General features: G+C 49.3%; 1 protein-coding gene across 1 annotated transcript in view; it reads right to left on the bottom strand.

Moving 5' to 3' along the window:
* Window positions 1-656: 656 nt before the first annotated feature.
* The window catches only part of NUP155 (nucleoporin 155), a 108,217-nt gene continuing 81,996 nt past the window's right edge, over window positions 657-26,877 (bottom strand). Inside the window, exons 27-35 of the mRNA XM_088455001.1 lie at window positions 20,735-20,839; window positions 20,233-20,387; window positions 19,390-19,519; window positions 16,972-17,085; window positions 16,627-16,747; window positions 15,791-15,901; window positions 3,344-3,480; window positions 2,827-2,933; window positions 657-1,293 (exon numbers count right to left, since the gene is read on the bottom strand). Of these exons, the coding sequence (XP_088311127.1) occupies window positions 1,149-1,293; window positions 2,827-2,933; window positions 3,344-3,480; window positions 15,791-15,901; window positions 16,627-16,747; window positions 16,972-17,085; window positions 19,390-19,519; window positions 20,233-20,387; window positions 20,735-20,839 (1,125 nt within the window). The 3' untranslated portion in view covers window positions 657-1,148. The remainder of the gene's footprint in view (window positions 1,294-2,826; window positions 2,934-3,343; window positions 3,481-15,790; window positions 15,902-16,626; window positions 16,748-16,971; window positions 17,086-19,389; window positions 19,520-20,232; window positions 20,388-20,734; window positions 20,840-26,877) is intronic.

Consider the following 26,877-nt stretch of genomic DNA (forward strand, 5'->3'; position numbering starts at 1 on the left):
ACAATACCAACCCCGACATCCTGACCGCTGAGATACGGAAGGTAAGTAGCAGGGTGTGGGGGGGGGAGGGTTAGGCACTAAGGGGGGAGGGTCAGGTTTAGAGTGCAGGGAGGGGGAGGTTAGGTTCAGGCACTAGTGGGGGGGGAGGTAAGGGTTAGCTTACCGAACAACAACTGTCGGTATGCTAGCCCTGTCGGGATTCGGGATTCTGTCGGGATTCTGAAAGCCAACATCCCATACCCAACCCCTCATCCGTAGTGACTGCCCCCACCGTATGTACGCATCGACGGCTTTCTCAGATGTCCCTGGCGAGCAAGGTGGAGGAGTTAATACAACATACAGTGTGGTCAAATACACTTCAACAAAAAACCCAAATCCATGGCATATTGAATGAAAAGTAGCGGTGCTCAGATTACAACGTTTTTCTCTGTTTGAGAATTTGTAGATTTATAGCAAAAAGGTTTACATTTTTTTTTTTTTTTTTAAAGTCCAACATATTGATGACATCTTCCTTTTCCCCAAAGAACAGAGGAAATTTCAGGCTAACAAACACTGCAGTAATTTCGTTTTTAACATTCACATGCAATTATGATTACATTTCATAGCACTACAAACTGTATTATAAAAGGAAAAAAAAAATCTAAATATGTTCAAAATTTTGTAAAATTATTTATAGTATTGAAAGAGCACCCACAAGAGAATCAACATGAGCAAATACAGTGATGTGCATTGATCAGAGACAAGTTTATGCAGATCATCAATAATGGGCATTTGGGGTCTAGCAGTTAGAACACGGCTGAAGCCTTTGGAGAGCCTCCGTTTGCACATGATGACCAGCAGCCCCTGTTTCTCTGCCGTTCCTGGTAACCCATAGTTGTGTGCAGGTGGAATTTTGCATTACGAGTGATATATTCATATTTGCAGAATGAAAGTTTATTCCAGGAACATACAAAACCTATTGTGTTGTTACTAATACCAGTTGGTGGACACAGGACGCATGATTGGATAGAAAAGTGAGGCATACACATTGTTGTCCAATGAAAAGGATCGTTACAAAATGCTGCTATAGTCTGATCCACTCAAAGTGTTTATTGGCTGCCACAGGTGTCAGATCACAGTAGCTGATGGAGAACTGGTAATCGTCTCACTCAAGAGCTTAATAACCTTTCTAACTTGGCTTGTAAAGATTTGAAGTTTCCAATGGGTGACTGTACGGCAGGTGTTGGGTCCATTGACTGCAGCTCGACTAGATAGCAAGAGATTGCATCCAGGCAGAGTGTGGTAAATCGCCGCCTAAAGGAGAGGGGAAACAAATGTATGTTAGATTCACACCTATGATGAAACACTTAAAAATTAAACTTTGTTTCCAACTCAGTGCAGGATACAAAAGTACTACACATTTCTTAGCCAACAGCAAACAGTATAATAATAAAAATAATCCCAAAACAACCTTTGCATTTCTGTCATACTAATTAAAAAAAGACACAAATTTTTAGCATGCTTTAATAACAAAACTGTGGCAGGGCATGCAGGGATGTGTAGTTCCACAGCAGCTGGAGGGCGGCATGTTGAATACCCCTGGATCTATACTTTGAGCAAATGTAACTCTGAAACAAGGGGGCGAGTAAGTACTGGATGGAATTGCAAAACTGTACGCCAGCAGCTTTGCAATTCCGGCCTTGCATGCAATGCTGAATTAGCCCCAAACTTCCTCCCACTTTAAACCGGTCTACACATGGTACTTAAATACTATGGGGTAGATGTACCAAGCCTTGGAGAGAGAGATAAAGTACCAATCAGCTCCTAACTGTCATTTTACAGGCTGTATTTGAAAAATGACAGGAGCCGATTGGCTGGTACTTTATTTCCTTCCACTTTCTCTCTCTTCAAAGCTTTACTACATCTACCTCTATGTGCTTTTAACATTCAAATGCTCTACTTGGCAACAGATGTTTCTAACTCCACCCACTTCAAAATAGGGGGCAACCAGTCTACAAAGAAAAAAGACGACGAATGATAGGAATAGGTGTGCTGACACTAGTCCAAGGAATTTAATTGTGGCCTAAACATGCCCACCAATGTCAATGTCACTGAATTACAGATGTGCCCTACAAACCCAATGTTACAGCAAACACATGAAGCAAAATAAATGGCTGTTATTCATGTGTATCCATTTACAGACTGTGAAACGACTGCACGATTACGACATTGTAATTGTGCAGTCGTTTCAGAGTCTGTGCTGTGCCTACACTGAATGTTCAGCATCATCCCCTAACATGCTCAACCTGACGTTATCGTCAGGTTGACCAGCATGTTCAGGCGATGATTGATGTCGGAAACGACCAGCGGGAGCGTGCATCGCTGGTCGTTTCCCTCATTACATCCCCGATGTGTGCCCGATAACTGAACGATTGCACGATTACAATGTTGGAATCGTGCAATCGCTCAGTAATGGCGCGTTGTGGATACGCGGCATTTAGACCTCACTGGTACTCCCATTCTGTAGCAGTCAGATAAGTCAGATCCTGGCACTCGCCCAAGAAAAGCTACAGACAAGTGGGAGGGCACAGCAGTACCGCAATAAAGGTTACGTATAGTCACACTGACTAGGTACCCGGGGATTTCCTGGCCAAACTCATTGCTAGGTCCTTGTCACTGTACTGATTGAAAGCATTACCCATTAACTATGTCCAAATAACTTCCATTATTACCACATTTATTCTATATAAACTGTATAATCAGCCTTCCTGAAGCTCCTACACAGCAAAATAACACTTCCTTACACAAAAAATATACAGAAGGCGGCCAACCATCCCCCATCCTCACCTTTCATAGCTTGGTACTTTGCTGGGGTCCTGCACGTACCCAGACAGCAGTATGTGAATGCACTCCAGCAGATGTAAAGGTTTCTTCACCCTACTCCAGTATGGGTCCTGCAGAGTTATAAGAAAGTCAACAAGACGAAAATGATTCACTTTAAAAAGCCAACTAGGTTAGACCCTGCCATGTAACCCCTTTGGATGGGATCTCTGAGTTGAGAGGGTCAGGGAAAAAAACCAAATAAAAAAAAAACCATCATTGCTAGAGGACTCAACCAATCCCAGCTACCCAGTCAGTGTCAGCAGCAACAGCTACAATGGCAGAGGTTGCACCTGGATTATGCAACTATCCTGGTATAAAAACCGTATTCACTGCACGATACTCAAATTTGCAGCTGAAATGAAGTTGCCGATTAAAAAAAAAAAAAAATTTGCATATATCAATGGTAGTAAATGAGTCATTAAAATATTTAGCACCTCCCAACAGTACTGTACGTTCATTCTTAAAAGCATGAAACTCTTACCCTTGCTTTAAACAGGTGGTCATATACTTCTAGTAACTTGGGAACTGGCACATCGATCTCCTGCATAGTCTGTGTTACAAATCCTATATCCCAGTTTAAGGTGCAGACTTGTTGTTCGAGGTACTGTACAAGGAACTCTAAAATCACAGAGAAGAGCAGGCAAATGAGGGCACAGTCATAACACATATAAAGACGACGCTCTATTTCACCATCACTCATCCAGCTCCTTAGCACTTAGAGAGATGGGAGTTCTCATGAGCATTTATATTATTCCGGTATTCAGTACTCGGGTATGGACAAATAACGAATGTGTCATGGCAATAGGATCATGGACTGCTGGTGACGCTCAGGGAAATCAATCTTCATGTAAGCAATTGCTGCCAGCACCTCTAGCCAGTCCCAGCAGGTCTCAGAGTGGTACCAGTGCTAGATACAAAAGGTCTGAATCTTTTTGAGGGAACCCAGAAACTTTACATAACGGCCAAAAGCGGCAATGAGTGGAATCCCAGGGACAAGGGGGGAGATGTATGAGTGTCTAACCCTAACCCCCCTCTGCGTAGCCTAACCTCAACACTCCTCGGGGCCTAACCCCAAGTTCCCCACGGGGGTGCCCAAGCCTAAAGCGGCTAATACGTGTGTCCGGTGTCTTCCGATCGGGATGCCGGCTGATAGTGAAGGTAAACTGCAGGGGCGCTGGTATAATAATGAAGGCAAACTGCGGGGTGCTGGTATAATAATGAAGGCAAACTGCGGGGGCGCTGGTATAATAATGAAGGCAAACTGTGGGGGCGCTGGTATAATAATGAAGGCAAACTGCGGGGGCGCTGGTATAATAATGAAGGCAAACTGCAGGGGAGCTGGTATAATAATGAAGGCAAACTGCAGGGGGGCTCGTATAATGATGAAGATATACTGTGATTTAATGGAGTCATTGCGGGTATGGGGTGATGACATCACCAAGTCATGCCCACTCCCAAATCCGCACGACATCAACTTTAAGAAGGGGACAGTTTTTGATTTGGTTATTCTCTCCCATTTTAAACCCCATGCAGTGACAACCACTTGTACTCAGCATTGTAGGGGTTAAGAGGCAATAGCACCTCTAGCAACCAATGAACTGTGGGCTTTTATAGCTGCTATGGGGCTTTTCTTCCTCTGCCAGATGATCCTGTGTACAACAATGCATGAGACAGAACAGGAGGCAGTGTCAGTGTCTTACAAGGAATCAGATGCCTGTGAAATGCGTTGGTTAATCACTGTTTAAGGGAATATGAGGTAGAGGGTATAATGCTGGGATAATATAAGGTGATACATCATATATAGTGTATAACATTGGGATTAAAAAAAAACTAATATGAGGTATAGGATATTATTGAGATATTGACTCAGCAGCATTATAATACACCATATATATGAGCTATTTTGATATTATAAGATATTTACGAAGTAGCAAATATCCAATGCTGCTTCTACACTGATAGGTTTACCAGGTAGGGTGTCTCTATCTCACCAAAGCGACAAATCACCCAATGACCCATATTAGCTGTGTGCCCACATCAGGACATCATCCTAAGGAGCTGGCCCCAATGTAAGTGATGGCGCCTATTAATGCCAAACAAAACACCACCCAAAAAGAGGATGAGAGTGTTTTCAGCCCTCTGCACTGAATGAAAGGTGCGGTTAGCCAACACCTGCCCACTCAAACCAGACATATTGTATACCCAGAGCTGAACAGTCTCCTCCATACAGCGCTGCAGGAGACTGACCTGGACTGAGGAGTGCCATGGTTTCCAAAAGGCATCAGGGAAGGCTATATAGGCATTAAGGTGATCTCCCTTCCCAACATTTGCCTCTTACAGGCATAACGCTGTCTGCTGAAGATAAAAATTCTACGGCGTGCCTAGACCATAGCACACCCTGTGTTTGCATGACGATCAAAATGCGTGAATGTCACATTTGTCATCTAAAAACGCACGTGCATCTTAGGAAAGGCTGCTCAGATAGATGGAAAGGCTGCTCAGATAGATGGAAAGGCTGCTCAGATAGATGGAAAGGCTGCTCAGATCTCTCTAAATTAAGGACACTGACATTTCCCATCCTACTTTAGACCCTTCAGATCCCATGTCTCACAGTAATTTACATTTATTGTCTTTAATATAAAGGAGAGAAGGGAAGAGGTTTAAAACTAAAACCTAGTTCCTGGGCCTGTTACAGTGTCACAACTTTCTTAGTATGAATCAACATTTTAACGCCTTAATTGTGAGAGATTTCTAGAAAACGTTGATTCATACTGGGACTTTTGTTTCCATTATTTGCCAAGACACCCAGAGTGCCACCTTTATTGCATGCTATTGATGGTCCCACTTCAGGCCAGAAGGGGTAACCAAGAGGGCACCAGGACGCAGATATATATCCTAAGCATTGGAGTGCCAGCAAAACAGGATTAAGTGTGTGTGTAATATATATATACACACATATATTTATTTAGTATATACATATATACACACACGCACAGATATGTATGTATGTATGTATGTATATATATATATATATATATATATATATATATACACATATATACACACACACAGTCAGGTGCATAAATGTTGGGACATTGACAGAATTTTCATATTTTGGCCTCTATTCACCACCACAATGGTTTTGAAATGAAACAAACAAGATGTGCTTTAACTGCAGACTTGCAGATTTAATTTGAGGGTAATTACATCCAAATCAGGTGAACGGTGTAGGAATTACAACGGTTTCTATGGGCTCGATTCTATTCAGCGCGATGTAAATAGCTCCGGGAGTGAGCTCCCGGAGCTATTCAATACACCGCGCTGACAAGTCTGACTAATGATTTCTTCTCTCATCCCTCCGGGGATGAGAGAAGAAATCCGACAAAAGTCCCGGCGCGAGGCTGTTTTCTGCCCATAGCACACACATACATACACAGAGTTAGACATATATCCATCATCAGTGTCATTAGCAGGAACTAAATTAGGTCTAGAGATAAATATGAAAGTAATGATGAATCCTGGATTTGCTTTGAATCATACAATATATCCGCTGTAACATGTTAAATCTACTGCTAATGAGCAATTCCCTATAAGAAGGAAGTCTCAGGGGAGGGAATCTACGTAATAAGTAAACGCATAAGATTATTTTGGCCACTGATCTAATACTGGACAAGGAAAAGTTGGAAAACAGATAATGCAAATCGGAGGACAAGCCATCGGCACAAGCAGTCTGTATATAGAGAAGACTTCAAAAACCCACAACGCAGTCTAGCGAGTACAAATATCATACAAAAGGGGTTTCTTTAGTGCTAGGACAGAGGCTATTTTTTCAGGGGCATAGGCCCCTCTCCAGGTACCCCAATATAATGTATAATATGTATAGATCTAGGACTGTGGCAACTCTTCATCACTGCTATATCTCAACTATTCTCGAGGTTATGCAATCAGGACTGTGCAATCCCGACAGGGGACTGATAAGCGTCGAAATCCCGATGGCTATCATTATCCCTATGTCAGGAGCCTGGCGCTCGGCATACCGAACGAAGGTAAGCCAGGTGGCGGACAGACACACGGGAGGGGGGGGGGGGGAGGGTTAGGCACCCCCCCAGGAGGGTTAGGCTAGGGGAAGGGGGCGGTTAGGCACCCCCGGGGGAAGGTTAGGGTCAGGCACCCCAACCTGGGAGGGTTAGGTTTAGGCTGCGGGGATGGGGGGAGAGGGTTAGATATAGTTAGTTTACTTACCTATCGGGATCTTCCGGCATCGGGATTTGAACCGCAGGACATAGGTCCGGCAGTCATTCATACCGATACCATTCTCGAGTTAAGATCAGTCATTATTTATTAATAGAAGCAGGTCCATCTGCCTAAGTATAACTACACAGAGAAAACGTTTCTCAGAATCTCAGTGTGAGCAAAAAACAAGAGATATGGTAAGAACTTACCTTTGTTATCTCTGTTTCTACGAAGTCCATAGGGTCCACAGGGTTGACCTTGGGGTATAGCTGGATCTGGATCCACGGGCACCACGCAGTTAAAGCTTTGCTGCTCCCAGGATGCACTTGGGTCCGTCCTCCTCTATACCCCGCCCCGGCCACAGGCACCTCAGTTGGTAAGCAGCTAAGGCCGGAGGAGGAGACTAAACAGAGAGAAGGAAGACTGGAACACACAAGAAACCATACTCACAGAAATGGGAGACGGAAAACCGGTGACCAGCCACACAGCCCATTTGAAGCCAGGTGCGTCAGGGCGGGCGCCCTGTGGACCCTATGGACTTCGTAGAAACAGAGATAACAAAGGTAAGTTCTTACCATATCTCTTGTTTTCTACTTCAGGGTCCATAGGGGGTCCACAGGGTTGACCTTGGGGATGTCCCAAAGCAGTTCAACTAAGGGCGGGGACGCTCCTGTGCTGAAAGGAGTACCCGGCGCCCAAAGGATGCATCCTGAGAGGCGAAGGTGTCAAACGCATAAAACCTCAAAAACGTCTGAATTGAAGACCAAGTAGCCGCCTTACACAGCTGAACAGCGGAGGCGCCACGTCTAGCAGCCCAAGAGGGACCCACAGAACGAGTGGAATGAGCCTTAACAGAGGCTGGCACAGGTAAACCCTCCTGCGCATAAGCCTCACAAATAACTGAACGAAGCCAACGGGCTAACGTTTGCTTGTTGGCAGGCCAACCCCTCTTGTGAAAACCGAAGAGGACAAACAAAGAATCCGACTTCCTAACCGAAGCAGTCCGGTCCACATAGATTCTAAGTGCCCGGACCACATCCAAGGAAGCCTCACCAGCCGAAAGATCAGGTGACTGAAAAGCTGGCACAACAAGTTCCTGATTAATGTGGAACTTTGAAACCACTTTGGGCAAAAACTCAGGACGCGTGCGGAGCACTGCCCTGTCCTGGTGAAAAATCAGAAAAGGAGGGCGACAGGAAAGCGCCCCCAATTCTGAAACCCTCCTGGCCGAAGCAATTGCCAGGAGAAAAATGGTCTTAAACGTCAGCCACTTGAGCTCCACCGACTCAAGCGGCTCAAAAGTAGGACCCTGCAAGACCCTCAGTACCACCGTCAAGTCCCACGGAGCCACCGGAGGCACGAAGGGAGGCTGGATCCTGAGAACACCTTGGAAAAAGGTGTAAACATCTGGCAGTGTAGCAATCCGTCGCTGAAACCACACGGACAAAGCAGACACATGAACCTTCAGAGAGGCCAGGCGTAAGCCGAGGTCCAAACCCGATTGAAGAAATTCCAAGAATCTGGAAACCCGGAACACCTGCGGATCATAGTTTCTGGATTCACACCATTGAAAATAAGTGCGCCACACTCTGTGGTAAATCCGCGCGGAGGCAGGCTTGCGTGCCCTAAGCATGGTACCAATCACTGAACTGGAGAAACCCCTAGACCTCAAGACGGCTGTCTCAAGAGCCACGCCGTCAAAGACAGCCGACCCAGATCCGGGTAAAGGCAGGGCCCCTGAGACAACAGGTCCTGACGCTGAGGAAGAAGATACGGAGCGTCGATGGAGAGGCACCTCAGATCGGAGTACCAAGGACGTCTGGGCCACGCCGGAGCCACCAGCACGAGCGTGCCGCCGTCCTGCTTGAATTTCCGCAGAACCCGAGGAAGTAAGGATATCGGAGGAAACAGATACGCCAGGTGAAACGTCCATTTCACCGACAGAGCGTCTACCAGACAGGCACCTGCGTCTCTTGTCCTTGACCCGTAAACGGGCAACTTGTGATTGTGACGGGAGGCCATCAAGTCCAGCTCCGGCAGCCCCCACCTGTCCACGAGTAGCTGAAACACCTCTGGGTGAAGCGACCATTCCCCGGGATGCACATCGTGACGGCTGAGGAAGTCCGCCTCCCAATTGAGGACTCCGGGAATGAAGACTGCCGAGATCGCTGGAACGTGACACTCCGCCCAAGCAAGAATGCGAGACACCTCCGACATTGCTGCCCGACTGCGAGTTCCCCCTTGGTGGTTGATGTACGCCACCGTGGTGGCGTTGTCGGACTGCACCTGAACCGCCCTTCCGTGAAGAGCGGGGCCGGACGACTGCAGGGCCCTGTACACAGCCCGCAGTTCCAGGATGTTGATGGGGAGAAGTGCTTCTTCCGCGGACCAACGACCCTGAAGCGATAATGAGCCGGTCACTGCCCCCCAACCCCGAAGACTGGCATCCGTCGTGAGCAGGACCCAGTCCGGGATCCAAAAGGGGCGCCCCTCGACCAGATGCACCGTCTGAAGCCACCAAGCCAAAGACTGCCGAACCTCCGCGGACAACACCAGCATCTGAGAGCGGATCCGGTGAGGTAACCCGTTCCATTCCGATAGAATCAGCCCCTGCAGGGGCCGGGAATGGAACTGGGCAAATTCCACCATGTCGAATGTCGACACCATGGACCCCAGAACTCTCATAGCTGAATGGACCGACAGGCGGCAACTGCTCAGGCAACTGTGTATCCGCAGCTGCAGGGAGGAGACCTTCTCTGGAGTCAGGAAAATCCGCTGCTGACGAGAATCCAGCAGGGCTCCCAAATGAACCATCCGCTGTGATGGAATCAGGGAGGACTTCTTCCAGTTTATCAACCACCCGTGTGCTTGAAGACAAGCAATGGTCAGGTGGAGATGTCGAAGAAGCACCTCCGGGGAGCTCGCCAGCAGCAGAAGATCGTCCAGGTACGGCAACAGACGTAGACCCTGACCCCGAAGGTGGGCAGCCATAACCGCCATCACCTTGGTGAACACCCTCGGAGCCGTGGAAAGGCCAAAAGGCAACGCCCGAAATTGGTAGTGATGGTTCAGGATAGCAAACCTCAGATACCGCTGATGTGCCGGTGCTATGGGCACATGGAGATAGGCGTCCTGGATATCGAGGGAGACCATATAATCCCCGGGTTCCATCGCCAGAATGATGGAACGTAACGTTTCCATCCTGAACCTGGGAACTCTGAGGTATCTGTTCAGAGACTTCAAATTCAGGATAGGGCCATGAGAACCATTGGGTTTCTGTACCAGAAACAGAGTAGAATAGTACCCCGTCCCGCGCTGAGACTGCGGAACGGGAACAATGACCCCTGCTTGTAGCAAGGATTCTATAGCTACCTGAATCTGACCAGCTTTGGTCTTGTCCAGAGAAGGACTCGTACAGAAAAACTGGTGGGGCGGCCTGAACCGAAAAGACAGGGCGTACCCCTGAGAGACTACTTCTCGAACCCAGGCATCCGTGGTGGTATTGTGCCAACACTGGGCGAATTGGAGAAGTCGGCCTCCCACTCTGGGGTCCCCCAGAGAGAGGCCCGTCCCATCAGGCAGCAGGCTTATCCTCCTGCTTGGAAGAAGGGCGCCGAGCACTCCATGCCTGCTTCTTGGGCTTGGGTGCGGCCTTGGTCGCCGAATGTCTCGGGAAGGACTGGCCCTTGGCCTTACCCTGAACCCGAAAGGACCGAAAGGCAGAGCTCCTCACTTTAGCCGGCACAGAGGCCGAAGGGAGAAAAGCCGACTTGGACTTAGCCAAAGTATCCACTATTCTGTCCAAATCCGGACCAAATAGTAAATCACCATTAAAAGGCAAGGCCTCCAGACCCTTTTTTGAATCTGCATCAGCCCTCCAGGACCTCAGCCACAGGGAGCGCCGAGCAGATACCGCTGCAGCCGACACCCTAGAAGTGAGCAGGCTGGCATCCAAAGACGCTTCCCCAATATAGGAAGCTGCATCCCGCATCTGTCCCACTAACGCTCTCTGGATATCCGGAGCCTCATCAGGAAAGGTATCCTCCAAGGCATTGGCCCATGCCTCAATGGCTTTAGCCACCCAGGAGATAGCCATGGACGGGCGAGCCACCGCCCCGGAAAGAGAATAAATGGACTTTAAACAAGTCTCCACCTTCCTGTCCGTGGGATCCTTCAAAGAGGAGATAGACGGCAATGGCAAAGTCGCGCTTTTGATCAAGCGGGTAACGTGGGAATCCACCGCCGGCGGAGTTTCCCATTTCCTGCAATGAGCTTCAGGAAAAGGATAGTTCGCCGCCAACCTCTTCTGTGGATGGAACCTCTTACTAGGTAATTGCCAGGCCGCCGCCATATGATCCGATAATTGATCAGACAGGGGGAACACAGTTGAGGTCACCTTGGCCTTTTTAAAATTAGGAAACTTCGACCTAGGAGCCGGCGCATCATCCTCAACATGTAGGATAGCCCGCACCGCCCTAACTAAGGCTGGAACATTAATGGAGGACTTCGCTTCCACCTCCTGCCCCATGACATCAGAGTCAGAGTCCTCATGGATTTCTCCATCATCTGAGGACACTTCCGAGTCCGACAACTGCGCAGCTAGTGAACTCACAACCGGACGTTTAGACACCCTTGGAGGCACATCACCTTGCAACATGGACTGAAACGCCGAGGATGAAGCCGCCAGACTCTGTACGGAGCTGGATAGAACATCCACCCAAGGCGGAGGAGCCGTCGGAGCAACACTCTGCAAAGGCACTACAGACTGACACGTCCCTGGGGAAGACTGCACATACACAGGCAGTCCCGAGTAAGGACCCACAGTCTGGGCCCCGGGGGAAGACCGCAACATTTGTGGAACCCTCGGGGAATGGGGGATGGTGGGCTGCGGTAACGCCCTAGAAGGGACCGCTGATGGGACCGATAACCGGTCCGCAATAGACGCCAGCACCTGTGAAAACATCGCCCAAGGAGGGTCCTGTGATACAGGGGGGTTGGAGGGGCCCGGTACCAGCTGGCACCGCCCGCACAGACCATCCTGAGATAAGTCCTCCCCATCAACTCCAGCAGCACAGCGTCTGCAGGAAAATAGCACAGGAGCCACAGAGCGCTCAGTCTCCTCATCCGACATGATACCGTAAATACACAAGAAATAGGTATCACCAGAGGAATTACGGTTTTAACACCCGCGCACTCACCAGTATGCGACACAACAGCCCAGATATGGTACTGTGTAGCACACAACAGTATGTGACTGACCCCACAAATACGTGTTTTATATAAGTGAGGGTCTCAGAAAAACGCCCTTCCCCCACACACCTGCCGGGCCGTAGGAGAAGGAAAGGGATAGTTATAAGCTGACAGTAAGGAGAATAAGTCACAGACAGGCAGCACTAGCAATAGTCACATACAATGCAGAAAAGTTAGTACTCACTGCACCTTCCGCTACAATCAACCGCCCAGATTCAGTGTCTGGGAGGGCTATAGCGCTGTGTACACTGTCCTTTAGCAGGGGAGAGGTACACAGGGGGACCGGTCCACTTGATACCGCCTGGGAGTCTGCGATGTGCCAGTAAAGATGGCCGCCGGAGACCTCAGAGGAGGAGTGGCCGAGAGATAAGAGCAGCTCAGCGACGCCAGACTCCTCGTTGAAAGGCTCGCTGAGCTGAGGGGAGGAGCCACTAGACAGGGAAGGCTGCCTCCCCTGGCTAGCAATTAACCCCCGGGTTGCCGGTCCCGCTACCAACCTGATACCCTGGTGGTCTAGCGGACACGCGGGGTATTCCTCAATTGAGGGGGAGCCCGCCGCCGCCGCTAGCGCCTCCGGTCTGTCCCCAGAGACCGGAGGCTCCTGACTGCATTGAAGTATCCGCGGGCCGCCGCACGCGGCGACCCGCGGCTTACCTGATCCCCGTCGCGTCCGGCAGCAGTCAAGGGAGTCCCCAGAGCCCGGCTAGTACAGGCTCTGGGGTCCCGCCGCGATCCCCAGAGCTGTACTGGCGTCGCGGCGCCAGCGGGGAGAAGGAGCGGCAGCGTGGACGTCCTAAAGGACAGTCTGATGCTGCCGCTCTAACAGTGTAAAAAAAGAAGAAAAAAAAAAAAAATTTCTCTTTTAAAATAAAGCTTAGGGGCTGCTCCTGCAGCCCCACTGCGACAGGGTGACCCGACTCCGGCCGGGCACCAACTAAAACTGAGGTGCCTGTGGCCGGGGCGGGGTATAGAGGAGGACGGACCCAAGTGCATCCTGGGAGCAGCAAAGCTTTAACTGCGTGGTGCCCGTGGATCCAGATCCAGCTATACCCCAAGGTCAACCCTGTGGACCCCCTATGGACCCTGAAGTAGAAAGGTAACAAAATGTTTACTGTTAAAACAGATTAAGGGGTGAAAGCAGTTAGGCATAGGATATATTTTAATCCGCAGTAGCTGCTTGTGCTTCCTATTCGCATCACAGTGCGAATAAGATGCAATCAAAGGTAAAAAGTCGCACAGAAAGACGCTCGGCGCTAATGAGTCACGCCACGGCATGGCGCGACTAGGAGGCTAGATGTATGAGGAGGACGACAAACCTGTATATGAATTTTTCAAGTAAATGCTCTAGATAAATTTAAGCCACTTTTCAAAATGTGTTAAACACCTTTAACTCCCACCTGCAAGCTTAACACCACACGTCCCATTCATACGGCACCCACTTATACCTGTCCTACATCTTGTAACCCATTTCTCTGCATTTTCAATAATAATACCACAAAAAGAACATGTCAATTGCGCCAACTAAAAGCTTCTAAGTGCCTAATCATTAGGGAGGGTGTCCCAGTGGCTCTTCACCTGCTCAAAAGGCCCCCCCCACCAAAAAAAATACTATTAACGACATGTTCTAATGGAATAGCTTCTAATTCCCATATAAAGTAACATTTACACCCTTTAACAGGTTATAGCGGCTAACTTAATTCGGCCCTAAGTCTTTATACTTGTTGTCCAGTGGAGATTGCGATGAAGCTTAGGGTATTGTACCAATGCGCCAGTTCTTGTTCAAAGCTCTAGTGTGTGTGGGGGTATAGGGGGGGGGGGGGGGGGACGTCAAAATGGCAACTAAATGCTGCACTTTAGCCACAGCTGGAAGCAGAGCAGAAATCTGCATCTTTCGAGAACGTCATGATGTGACCAATGTCAGGGACCAATTCAGATGGCCTTGCAACAACAGGAATCGGTATGATATCCCGGCGGCCGCATGGCCGGGAGTGCGAATCCCAGCAGCGGCAGCCCGGCAAACCAGCAGAGCCCGGCAGCGGAAGCCCGACAAAGCAGCAGAGCCCGGCAGCGGAAGCCCGACAGCACTGGAAATCCCGATCGTCCTAAGGTAAGTATCTACTAACCTAACCCCCCTAACCCTAGCCCTCCTTAGGGGTGCCTAACCCAAACCTCCCCCCCTGTGCCTAACCCTAACCCCCCCCTTCCCCGCTGCCTAAACCCAAGTCCCCCGGGGGGGGGGGTGCCTAACCCTAAGTCCCCCCGGGGGTGCCTAACCCTCCCTCCCACTAGCCTAACCCTCCCGGGGGTGTGTCTAACCTTAAGTCCCCCCCGGGTGCCCTAAACCTAACCCTCCCCCCCGCGGCCCCCCCGGCATCCATTCGATCGGGAAGCCGGGCGCCTGTCTCCCGGCGTCGGGGAAATGACAGGTGTCTAGATATAGACGCCCGGCATTTCACCCTCGCCGAGATATGACAGTCGGGAATACCGGCAGCCGGCTTCCCGATTGTATACCTAACAAATAATAAGCAACACATTACATCGCCTTCCTCCTCCAGCCTGTAGTCGTAACAATGCAAGAAGCATTCATGCTTTCGTGCTGCCATCTCTACATCCTCACTCTACCATCTATATGATGCAAATGAAAACGTGATTAGTCAGACCACATGACCCGCTTCCAATCATTTGCTGCCCAATTCCTATGTTCCTGAGCAAACTGGAGGCGTTTCACCCGGTTTGCAGCAGACAGTAATGGTGTACTGACAGGCCATCTACTTCTGTAGCCCATAAAATGTAATGTGCAGCGTATTGTTCATTGAGAGCCCATCTGAATTGGTCCGTGATTCAGATTATCTGAGTATGTGCTCACTCTCTGGTTCCGCTGGAGCATCCAATAGCTATTTACGACCACAGGCTTTACGCCCATACCCAGTCTTTTGTCTGCTGGTCCACTCTAACAACTGCCGCCCTCGAACAATTCACAAGTCACTCTGCTACGAGCACCCACAGTCATGCCACGTTTAAAGTCCGTCAGATGGCGACGTATACCTATTATTGCATGAGAGATACACTTCATTAGTCCCTGCACATCCCCCGCTTTCCATTGTTCTAAAAATTCAGACATCCTGCGTCACAATTAGAGGAGGAGATAATCCACAGCGCAGTTAGTGAAACAAAGCTACTTAATTGAAGATCAGCAGTCAGGTTTCTTTTACAACCACTGTATCCAGTATCTTCTCCTACAGGTACAGCAGCTCCAATGAGAGGCTGCATGCAAAAGCAGGGACCCTGCTAAATATAGAATGCAAGTGAGGAATCCCCAAAGCTAAGAAAGAGCTTTAGAAACAGTTTCAGGTAGAGAGATCCTGAGGGCTGTCTGCCACATCCATCCAAAAAGGGACAGAATTCTCACAAGAACATTTATTTTATCTAGCAAACACTCTCTTACCTAGAGGGAAGTAGCGAGGCGTGCTGGCGTAGATCCTGCCAAGTGACGTCATCTTTAGGTTTAACGATTGCATGCGATCCGCTGCATTCATTGCTATGCTGTCACTTAGCTCTGAAAAGACAAAATGTGTTTACACATGGCACAATCTGTGACTAAAACATTCAACACATCTGCAGAAAATATGCAGACCTCATTCACAGGTACAACAATAGCACTATTATATTATACGGTGTTCGATCTAATATTTTATTAAGCTTGGTGTCTCCTAGATTGAATTTGCATTCTTAGGAGCTTTGAGTGCTACATTAAGACAACACACGAGCTTAGGGCACACCAAGCTCTCTGCTATGCTGGAACACATTGGGTATGAAATCTCGGCTGTCGGGATGCCGCTGGTTAGAATACAGACAGCCAGAATCCCGACACCCATAGGAAAGACAGCTAAGAGTTTTTCTAACCCCTACCCTTACCCTCCCCGATACTGAGCTCCCCCACTAGTGCCTAAGCCTTATGCCCCCCTCCCTGCACCTTAAACCTAATACCCCATCCCTGGTGCCTAAACCTAACCACTCCCTCCCCAGTGCCTAACCCTCTCCCTAGTGCCTTACCCTAACCCCGCACCATAACCTCCCCCTAACACCCCGATACTTGCCTTCGGGGTGCAGGCGGTCGGGATACTGGTGCCAGGATCCCAACCTGTCGGATTTCGGCGCCTGTATTCAGACCGTCGGCATCCCACACGCTGGGATGCTGACAACACCCCACTGGAAAAAGGGCACACAGTCTACATTGGAAACACCAGGAGAATGTATACAATGTAACAAACAAATAAATACCTCTTTCAATAATTTCTTGCCACAGATTCTGCACCAAAATGGGATCTGAATGGCCAGCACAGTGAATGATGGCAAGCTTGCACTCTGAAAGATTGAATGGATCCGCAAACTCCCCATATAACTGGAAAACAAAGCAGCTAAAATATTAACCCTAGAACACGCAGCAATGTTGCCAGTGGCGTACATGTTATACACAGATTTTTCTTCCCCTATAAACAGATTTAATTCAATAGCAATACAGTCAGCAGGCTTATAAAATTGTGAGTTTTAAAGTACTTTTATAGGTCTAAAAAGAATTGAGAGTGAAACTATACCATGCATGTTACGGTTAGAGGGTAAATATACCTTTGAGATGTCCATTAATTGCGAATCAAGCTGTGCCACAGCATCTTGCACTGATGCATGGTGGGAGTATCGTCTGATCAAAGTTTCCTGGATTTGCAGCTGTATCCTAGCAACCTGAAAACAAAGAGATGGCAAACTTGTCATATGCAAGAACGTCAAAGCCCCACTAGACCATTAAATATGGGTGATCCTTGTGCACCCCACTTATTGCTGCACAAAAAAAAAAAGGAACCTTAGATATGGTGCTTAAATTGGGAAATTAATTTAGAGGAGGCATTGCATCTTTTCCCATAGCCCTTGTAGCGACAAATCGCAACACAAGAGAACTCCAATGTCCTGGACAGACAGACCCACAGACGATGAAACACATCAAGAACAGTTTCCTTGTATTACGAGAGAGAAGATGCAGTAACAGCAACACCAACTCTAGATTTACGTGAAAAGCAGAGAAGATGAAGGTCTATGCAATAGAGCTGCCGCTTCAGAGAACTACTTAGCTGGAACTGTGGCTGAAAGAGGACCTTCAAAATGACAATAGTAGTGGACAAAGTGAGGCTCAAAGCCTGCACCCTACAGGACCTCCTGAAACCGGGTCAAGTTCCTTGACTTGCTCCTTGTATGACAAGTAGATGAACTAGAACCATTGTGGAACCACCATGAGACAAGACCTAAAATCTGCATCAGATCCCGAAAAACATTAGACTGGAGAGACCACTTGTCTGGGTTCTAGAGTTGATAGCTCAGGATGCTCTTTCCCCAGTTGCCCATCCCCAGAATGTAGGTAGTGGAAATGGTCAGAAGATAAATTTGCCACCCACCAGAGTATGTGAAAAGAATTCCCTCACTGCCTGGAGACCATGAGCATATCCTGATGGTTCAGAGGAGCCAATGCCATAGTATTAGCTGGTACTTAACTGTCCTGATTTTGAGTAGCAATGTCCAGGTATTTAGGACCCAATAGAGTGCTTTGATGTCAGGATATATACTGCAAATACTGATTTCTGAGAAGACCACATGAATGATAATGTAGGCTTTTACCTTTGCCACCATATGCTAGAGGTTGGTTTACAGACTTGGTCTTAAGGTTAAATCTTACGGACAATAAATTGCTGTTACCAACCTCTTGCAAAATGTGTTGACTGAGCACCACTGTCGTTCAACTGGTTGTATGAGAATATTCGCTGTCACAACAAGGCTCCTACACCAGCACCTGGAACATTTTGCTCCAATAGGTGGTTCGAGTAGCTGCTGTGGCACCTCTTTGCTTGCGACTACTGATAGTTCCTCTTGATCACTTACTTTGGATCAGGACTGTTGCTCATCTGTCAGAGCGTTGACTCCGATATGCTAGGGTCGACACAGGACAGCCAAGGGATGGATGAGAGCGCCTGCAAGATTTCCTTTAAACTCTCTCTGGAAAAATGTGGTGAACCCGGCTAGATGGGAGGACTAGTCATGCAGCAGGTCGCTACAGCCATTGGCTAACCATAACTCACCATAGGTAGCCAGGGGTGGATTAGCCCAGTGGCTGAGTCTGGGGACGGAGGTAAGAGATTTCTGGAATGCAAGTGATTGCGTGGAGATATTGTAAAATATTTAAAAAAGAATAAATAATTCACCGTCCCAAATCATGCTCCAGGCAACAAATGAATGCAAAGGAAAAAAAAATTCAAGTGAGGGCAAAAAAAGCGAAGAGCACAGGCAGAAGAACGGAGGATCTGCAGGGACATAATAGCTCTGAAACCTAGCATTCATTGTCACAATGGTTCACTTCCATATGGCATGAGACCTGCTCAGAACCACCTCTTAAGTTCTGGTTACTTTTCTCTACAGATGGGATACAGGAGAGGTCGAGGAGCAGCTCTGGAACGGTGTCTAGTTTGGCAGGATTCAGGTCAGACCACTTACTGCCAACTGGTGCCTAGGACGAGGCTGTCAGTTTTCGACTGCACCCACCTGACCTATGCCTTATAAAGGAACACTGGGACACTACACTCCTGCCTAATCCCCTGAGGCTGCCCGTGGCTGATCTACCGCGCCCTCCTGCAGTAAATTCTGTGGGCACTCAAAAGAATAAAAACCATAAAAAATTGGTTAATTGCAGGAGGAGGATAGAAGAGGGAGGAACTTAAAGATTATTAAAGCGCAATATGAATAAATGAGAAATATAATCCACTGTATCAACAATAAGATTAATAGAGAGTTTAACAATCATGGAGATTCCCAAACACAAAAACAATTAAGACTTGAAATAAGGTCTATGTACTAAGGACACTAAGCTAAAACGCAGACTGCGCAGTTAGTTTAAAAAAACAAAAAACTTTTTGCAACAACTTGTGATGTTTTCAGTGTATAGCAGAATGATCTATATCCCAGGGTCCTGTGATCTCAGTGCTACATTAGATAGGGAAAGATTACCTCCATCTTCTCTTCCAGCTCATGTAAGAACTCCCCGTCAGCAGCAAGGGTAGACATACCAGAGGAGCTTTTTGCGCTTAAGATGGCTCTAGAAATATACTCAATCCTCTGTTTCAGAGATATATCCGTGCTGGAAGGAGACAGACACAAAACATTACTGATCATGAAACGGTTTGGTGCCCTGAAGAAAATACACAAGTTAAATATACATCATTTTTGGTTTTACAATACTTAACATACAGCACTACTTCCCCCCTTCCTCCATTGTCAGCGTTCCCGCTAGGCTGTTTTAGCGGCGCCCTGCCCTCTTTCTGGAGGGCAAAAAGCGCCCTGCCCTCCAGAAGGAGGGCAAAAAGCGCCCTGCCCTCACAGCCTGCGGGTGCCGTCTTCACCCGCGGGACGCAGTGTCCCGCGGGTGGAGAAATGTGCGGTGACCCGGCCACCGCCGGAGAATAGACGCCGGGCGCATGCGCCCGGCATCTCACTGTCTGCAGCGCTTGGGGGCTGCCCGGTGTGTCCGTAAGTGCCGGGCACGCCCCCAAGTAAAACGAAAAGGGGGACGTGTCTTATAGACACGCCCCCTTTTCCGGAGGCACGCGCACAAAGTTGCCCTCTCTAGCTCCGGCAACCTGCCTGCCGCCAGAGCTAGAGTGAACACTAATTGTCCAGAGGTTCCCAAACTCCGCCATTACAGTCCAGGTTTTAAAGGATATCCCTGCTCGAGCACAGGTGACTTCATTAGTACCTTAGTTAATTTGATTTAACCATCTCGACTCAAGCATGGATATTCTTAAAACCTGGACTGGGAAACTCGGCTATAGTCCACAAAACAGAATGCCCTACCTCTGCTTGTCTGCCAGCCTGGCCACGACTCTTGCGGCACTGCTGAAATTCCGATTCTTCTCGTAATACCGCCACAACAAATCCATGTAGCGCACGGTGTTTTGCTCGAGCTTGGACGTACGCACCAAATGAGGCTCCAAAAACAGGGAGTTCAGCTGCAGAATACAACAACTGTCATATAAATGATGTGCGGAAATTACCCGAAAAAACAAAACAAAACAAATTTAAAAAAAAAAGAATGTCTTCCCTCTATAACAACCTATGTTATTTATTGTTTATACAGCATGGTAGAAGGTCCTTTATATCAGTCCCAGACCCAGTGGGGTTTATAATCTAAATTCTGTGACGTTTCCAGCATGTAGCAGAGTGATCTATACCCTGACACACAGACCGCGTCCCCATCAGGAATAGAAGTCACTGCTAAAGTCACACATGGTCTACAAGAAATGGCAACTCTATTGTAGGTTAAGTAGCTAAACATTACTGTAGAGGTTTCCCTCACCTCCAGCAGTTTGTCTGTGAGATCCGCTTGTATGAGCCAGTTGAACAACGCTATGTTGAATAGTTCATCTGTAGAGCGTTGAGCCAGTCGCAGTATTTGTTCAAACTGGAAATAGAGACACAGGTATAGGTCTTAAGTGACTTCCTCAGACTAATTCAGACATCGTCAGCAATGTAAATATTAAACACAAAAGAACACTAACAAAAAAAACTTCTAAATACTGAAAAGTTTAGGTGTCTTCGTTAGTAACCGATATCTGCTAAGTCAACTGCTTTTCACAGAGCAATAATATAAATTCGGCTTTCCTCTACTAATATAAAATGTGATTTTTATATTTGCACTAAACCTAATCTGTATCACTATGGCCCAGGATTCCCCAGTGGATTTTTGAGAATCTCTTTAAGATTGTCAGCACTTAAAGTATTTTGAAGCATTTTTACTACATTGCGCCCTACACTGATTTATTTTGCCGCACACACTGAATCTGTACAATTTGGTAAAAGTATAGAATGAAGACAATGATTGGAGTAGGGACCAAGACGTTCTTGGAGACATGGAGGAGAACAGGAGATATGGTAAGAACTTGCCTTTGTTATCTCCGTTTCTACGAAGTCCTTAGGGTCCACAGGGATACCTTGGGGTATAGGTCTTGGCTCCAGCCATGGGCACCACAAAGTTAAAGATGTCCTCCCAGGATGCACCGGGCCCCCTCCTATACCCCGCCCCAAGGCACCTCATTTTTAGTATCAAGCCATAGGCCGGGAGAGAGGAAAAAGGAAGAAAAGTCTGGAACACACAAGATTCACATTCTCATAGAAAAGGGAGACAGAAACCGGTGACCAGAACAACACCCTACGGAAGCACAGGGCTGTCAGGGCGGGCGCCCTGTGGACCCCAAGGACTTCGTAGAAACAGAGATAACAAAGGTAAGTAATTACCATATCTCCTGTTTTCTACCTCAGGGTCCTTAGGGATCCACAGGGGATGTCCCAAAGCAGTATCCTTCAAGGGAGGGGACGCTCCTGTGCCGAGAGGAGAATCCGCCGCCCGAAGGAAGCATCCTGAGAAGCAAATGTGTCAAAAGCGTAATGCTTGACGAAAGTATGGACAGAGGACCACGTGGCCGCCTTACAAAGCTGAAGAGCTGAGGCGCCACGTCGAGCTGCCCATGAAGGTCCCACAGATCTTGTAGAATGAGCTTTCACAGAGGGTGGTACTGGAAGTCCCTCATGAGTGTATGCCTCAGAGATCGCCATGCAGATCCAGCATGCCAAAGTCTGTTTATTGGCAGGCCAACCCCTCTTATGAAATCCATATAGGACAAACAAAGAGTCCAATTTTCTTATGAACTGGTACGGTCCACGTAAATCCGCAGAGCCCGTACCACATCCAAAGAAGCCTCACCAGCTGCGAGATCAGGTAAATTAAAAGCTGGGACCACAATTTCCTCATTAATATGGAAACTAGACACCACTTTAGGAAGGAATTCGGGACGGGTACAAAGTACCGTCCTATCCGAATGAACAATTAGAAAAGGGGGGCGACACGAAAGGGCCCCCAAATCCGACACCCTTCTGGCTGAAGCAATAGCCAAAAGGAACACTGTTTTTGCCGTAAGCCATTTCAGATCCACAGAACCCAGAGGTTCAAATGGAGGATCCTGTAGCGCCTTCAGGACCACAGCCAGATCCCATGGAGCTAACGGATGGACATAGGGAGGCTGGATGCAAAGGACACCCTGCATAAAACAAGAGATATGGTAAGAACTTACCTTTGTTATCTCTGTTTCTATGGAGTCCATAGGGTCCACAGGGTTGACCTCGGGGTATAGCTGGATCTGGATCCACGGGCACCATGCAGTTAAAGCTTTGCTACTCCCAGGATGCACTTGGGTCCGTCCTCCTCTGTACCCCGCCCCCGACCACAGGCACCTCAGTTGGTAAGCAGCTATGGCCGGAGGAGGAGACTAAACAGAGAGAAGGAAGACTGGAACACACAAGAAACCATACTCACAGAAATGGGAGACAGAAAACCGGTGACCAGTCACATAGCCCATATGAAGACAGGTGCGTCAGGGCGGGCGCCCTGTGGACCCTATGGACTTCGTAGAAACAGAGATAACAAAGGTAAGTTCTTACCATATCTCTTGTTTTCTACTTCAGGGTCCACAGGGTTGACCTTGGGGATGTCCCAAAGCAGCCAGCGCCCGAAGGATGCATCCTGAGAGGCGAAGGTGCCAAACGCATAGAACCTCAAAAACGTTTGAATTGAAGACCAAGTAGCCGCCTTACACAGCTGAACAGCGGAGGCGCCATGTCTAGCAGCCCAAGAGGGACCCACAGAACGAGTGGAATGAGCCTTAACAGAGGCTGGCACAGGTAAACCCTCCTGTGCATAAGCCTCACAAATAACGGAACGAAGCCAACGGGCTAACGTTTGCTTGTTGGCAGGCCAACCCCTCTTGTGAAAACCGAAGAGGACAAACAATGAATCCGACTTCCTAGCCGAAGCAGTCCGGTCCACATAAATTCTAAGTGCCCGGACTACATCTAAGGAAGCCTCACCAGCCGAAAGATCAGGTGACTGAAAAGCTGGCACAACAAGTTCCTGATTAATGTGGAACTTTGAGACCACTTTGGGCAAAAACTCAGGACGAGTGCGGAGCACCGCTCTGTCCTGGTGAAAAATCAGTCTTAAACGTCAGCCACTTGAGTTCCACCGACTCAAGCGGCTCAAAAGGAGAACCCTGCAAGACCCGTAGTACCACCGCCAAGTCCCAAGGAGCCACCGGAGGCACAAAGGGAGGCTGGATCCTGAGAACACCCTGGAAAAAGGTGTGAACATCTGGCAGTGTAGCAATCAGCAACCACACGGACAAAGCAGACACATGAACCTTCAGAGAGGCAAGGCGTAAGCCGAGGTCCAAACCTGATTGAAGGAACTCCAAGATTCTGGAAACCCGGAACACCTGAGGATCATAGCTTCTGGATTCACACAACCGAAAGTAAGTGTGCCACACCCTATGGTAAATCCGTGTGGAAGCAGGCTTGCGTGCCCTAAGCATGGTACCAAGGACCGAACTGGAGAAACCCAGAGACCTTAAGACGGCTGTCTCAAGAGCCACGCCGTCAAAGACAGCCGACCCAGATCCGGGTAAAGGCAGGGCCCTTGAGACAATAGGTCCTGACGCTGAGGAAGAAGGTACGGAGCGTCGATGGAGAGGCACCTCAGATCGGAGTACCAAGGACGTCTGGGCCACGCCGGAGCTACCAGCACGAGCGTGCCGCCGTCCTGCTTGAATTTCTGCAGAACCCGAGGAAGCAGGGATATCGGAGGAAACAGATACGCCAGGTGAAACGTCCATTTCACCGACAGCGCGTCTACCAGACAGGCGCCTGCGTCTCTTGTCCTTGACCCGTAAACGGGCAACTTGTGATTGTGACGGGAGGCCATCAAGTCCAGCTCCGGCAGCCCCCACCTGTCCACGAGTAGCTGAAACACCTCTGGGTGAAGCGACCATTCCCCGGGATGCACGTCGTGATGGCTGAGGAAGTCCGCCTCCCAATTGAGGACTCCGGGAATGAAGACTGCCGAGATCGCTGGAACGTGACACTCCGCCCAAGCAAGAATGCGAGACACCTCCGACATCGCTGCCCGACTGCGAGTTCCTCCTTGGTGGTTGATGTACGCCACCGTGGTGGCGTTGTCGGACTGCACCTGAACCGCCCTTCCGTGAAGAGCGGGTTCGGATGACTGCAGGGCCCTGTATACTGCCCGCAGTTCCAGAATGTTGATGGGAAGAAGAGCTTCTTCCGCGGACCAACGACCCTGAAGCGATAATGAGCCGGTCACTGCCCCCCAACCCCGCATCCGTCGTGAGCAGGACCCAGTCCGGGATCCAAAAGGGGCGCCCCTCGAGCAGATGAGCCGTCTGAAGCCACCAAGCAAAAGACTGCCGAACCTCCGGGAACAACACCAGCAACTGAGAGCGGATCCGGTGTGGTAACCCGTTCCATTCCGATAGAATCAGCCCCTGCAGGGGCCGGGAATGGAACTGGGCAAATTCCACCATGTCGAATGTCGACACCATGGACCCCAGAACTCTCATAGCCGAATGAACCGACAGGCGGCAACTGCTCAGGCAACTGTGTATCCGCAGCTGGAGGGAGGAGACCTTCTCCGGAGTCAGGAAGATCCTCTGCTGACGAGAATCCAGCAGGGCCCCCAAATGAACCATCCGCTGAGATAGAATCAGGGAAGACTTTTTCCAATTTATCAGCCACCTGTGCGCTTGCAGGCAAGCGATCGTCAGGTGGAGATGTTGAAGCAGTACCTCCGGTGAGCTCCCCAGCAAAAGGAGGTCGTCCAGATACGGCAGCAGCTGTACATTCTGGTTCCGCAGATGTGCGGCCATGACCGCCATAATCTTCGTGAACACCCGCGGTGCCGTGGAGAGACCAAAGGGTAGCGCCCGGAACTGATAGTGGTGTTGAAGGATAGCGAACCTCAGATACCGCTGGTGCGAAGGTGCTATCGGAACATGGAGGTAGGCGTCCTGGATATCCAGGGACACCATGTAATCCCCCGGTTCCATCGCCAGAATGATGGAACGTAACGTCTCCATCCTGAACTTGGGAACTCTGAGGAATTTGTTTAGAGACTTCAAGTTGAGGATAGGGCGATGAGAACCATTGGGTTTCTGCACCAGAAACAGAGAAGAATTGTACCCCATCCCTCGTTGTAATTGAGGAACGGGAACAATGACCCCTGCTTTCAGCAAGGACTCTATGGCTACGTGAATCTGTAAGGTCTTGGTCGTATCCTGAGAAGGACTGGTGCAGAAAAACTGGCGGGGCGGTCTGTGCCGAAAAGACAGGGCGTACCCCTGGGAGACCACTTCTCGAACCCAGGCATCTGTGGTGGTATCGTGCCAGCACTGGGCAAACAGAAGAAGTCGGCCTCCCACTCTGGGGTCCCCCAGAAGGAGGTCCGTCCCATCAGGCAGAGGGCTTATCCTCCTGCTTGGAATAAGGGCGCCTGGCACTCCAGGCCGGCTTCTTGGGCTTAGAAGCGGCCTTGGTCGCCGACTGCCTCGGGAAGGACTGACCTTTAGCCTTGCCCTGAACCCGAAAGGCAGAGCTCCGTACCTTGGTAGGTGCAGAAGCCGAAGGGAGGAAGGCTGACTTAGACTTAGCCAGCGTATCCACAATTTTGTCCAAGTCTGGACCAAAAAGCAACTCCCCATTAAAAGGTAAGGCCTCCAGGCCCTTTTTGGAGTCCGCGTCAGCTCTCCAAGACCTCAGCCACAAGGACCGACGCGCCGTCACAGCGGCAGCCGACACCCGAGAGGTCAGCAGGCTCGCGTCTAACGAAGCTTCCCCAATGTAGGAAGCCGCATCCCTCATTTGTCCTATCAACGCTTTCTGGATCTCCAGAGCATCTTCCGGAAAGGTATCCTCCAAGGCGTTGGCCCAGCTCTCGATGGCCTTAGCCACCCAAGAGATGGCCATGGACGGACGGGCCACCGCCCCCGAGAGAGAGTAAATAGACTCCACTTTCCTGTCCGTGGGATCTTTCAGGGAGGAGATAGACGGCAGAGGCAGCGTAGCGCTTTTAATTAAGCGGGTAACGTGGGAATCCACCGCAGGCGGAGTTTCCCACTTCCTGCAATGAGCCTCAGGAAACGGATAGTTTGAAGCCAACCGTTTCTGCGGTTGGAATTTCTTGCTGGGCAACTGCCAGGCCCCTGCCATATGATCCGTTAACTGGTCTGACAGGGGAAAAACCGTCGAAGTCACCTTGGCCTTTTTAAAGTTAGGGTACTTTGACCTGGGAGCCTACACATCCTCCTCAATTTGAAGGATGGCCCGCACCGCCCTAACCAATGCTGGCACATTAATGGAGGACTTAGCCTCCACCTCCTGGGCCCCGGCATCCGAGTCAGAGTCTTCATGGATCTCCCAGTCATCCGAAGACACATCCGTGTCCGTAAACTGAGCCACCAGTGAAGCCGGAACGGGTCGCTTGGACGCCCGTGGGGGCAAATCACTGTGCAACATAGATTGAAAGGCCGATGACGAAGCCGCCAGGCTCTAGACAGAGCTGGAGAGGACATCCACCCAGGGAGGGGGCACCGTCTGAGG

Source organism: Taudactylus pleione, unplaced genomic scaffold (genome assembly GCF_031769625.1).
Source record: "Taudactylus pleione unplaced genomic scaffold, aTauple2 ptg000639l, whole genome shotgun sequence".
Lineage (NCBI taxonomy): Eukaryota > Metazoa > Chordata > Amphibia > Anura > Myobatrachidae > Taudactylus > Taudactylus pleione.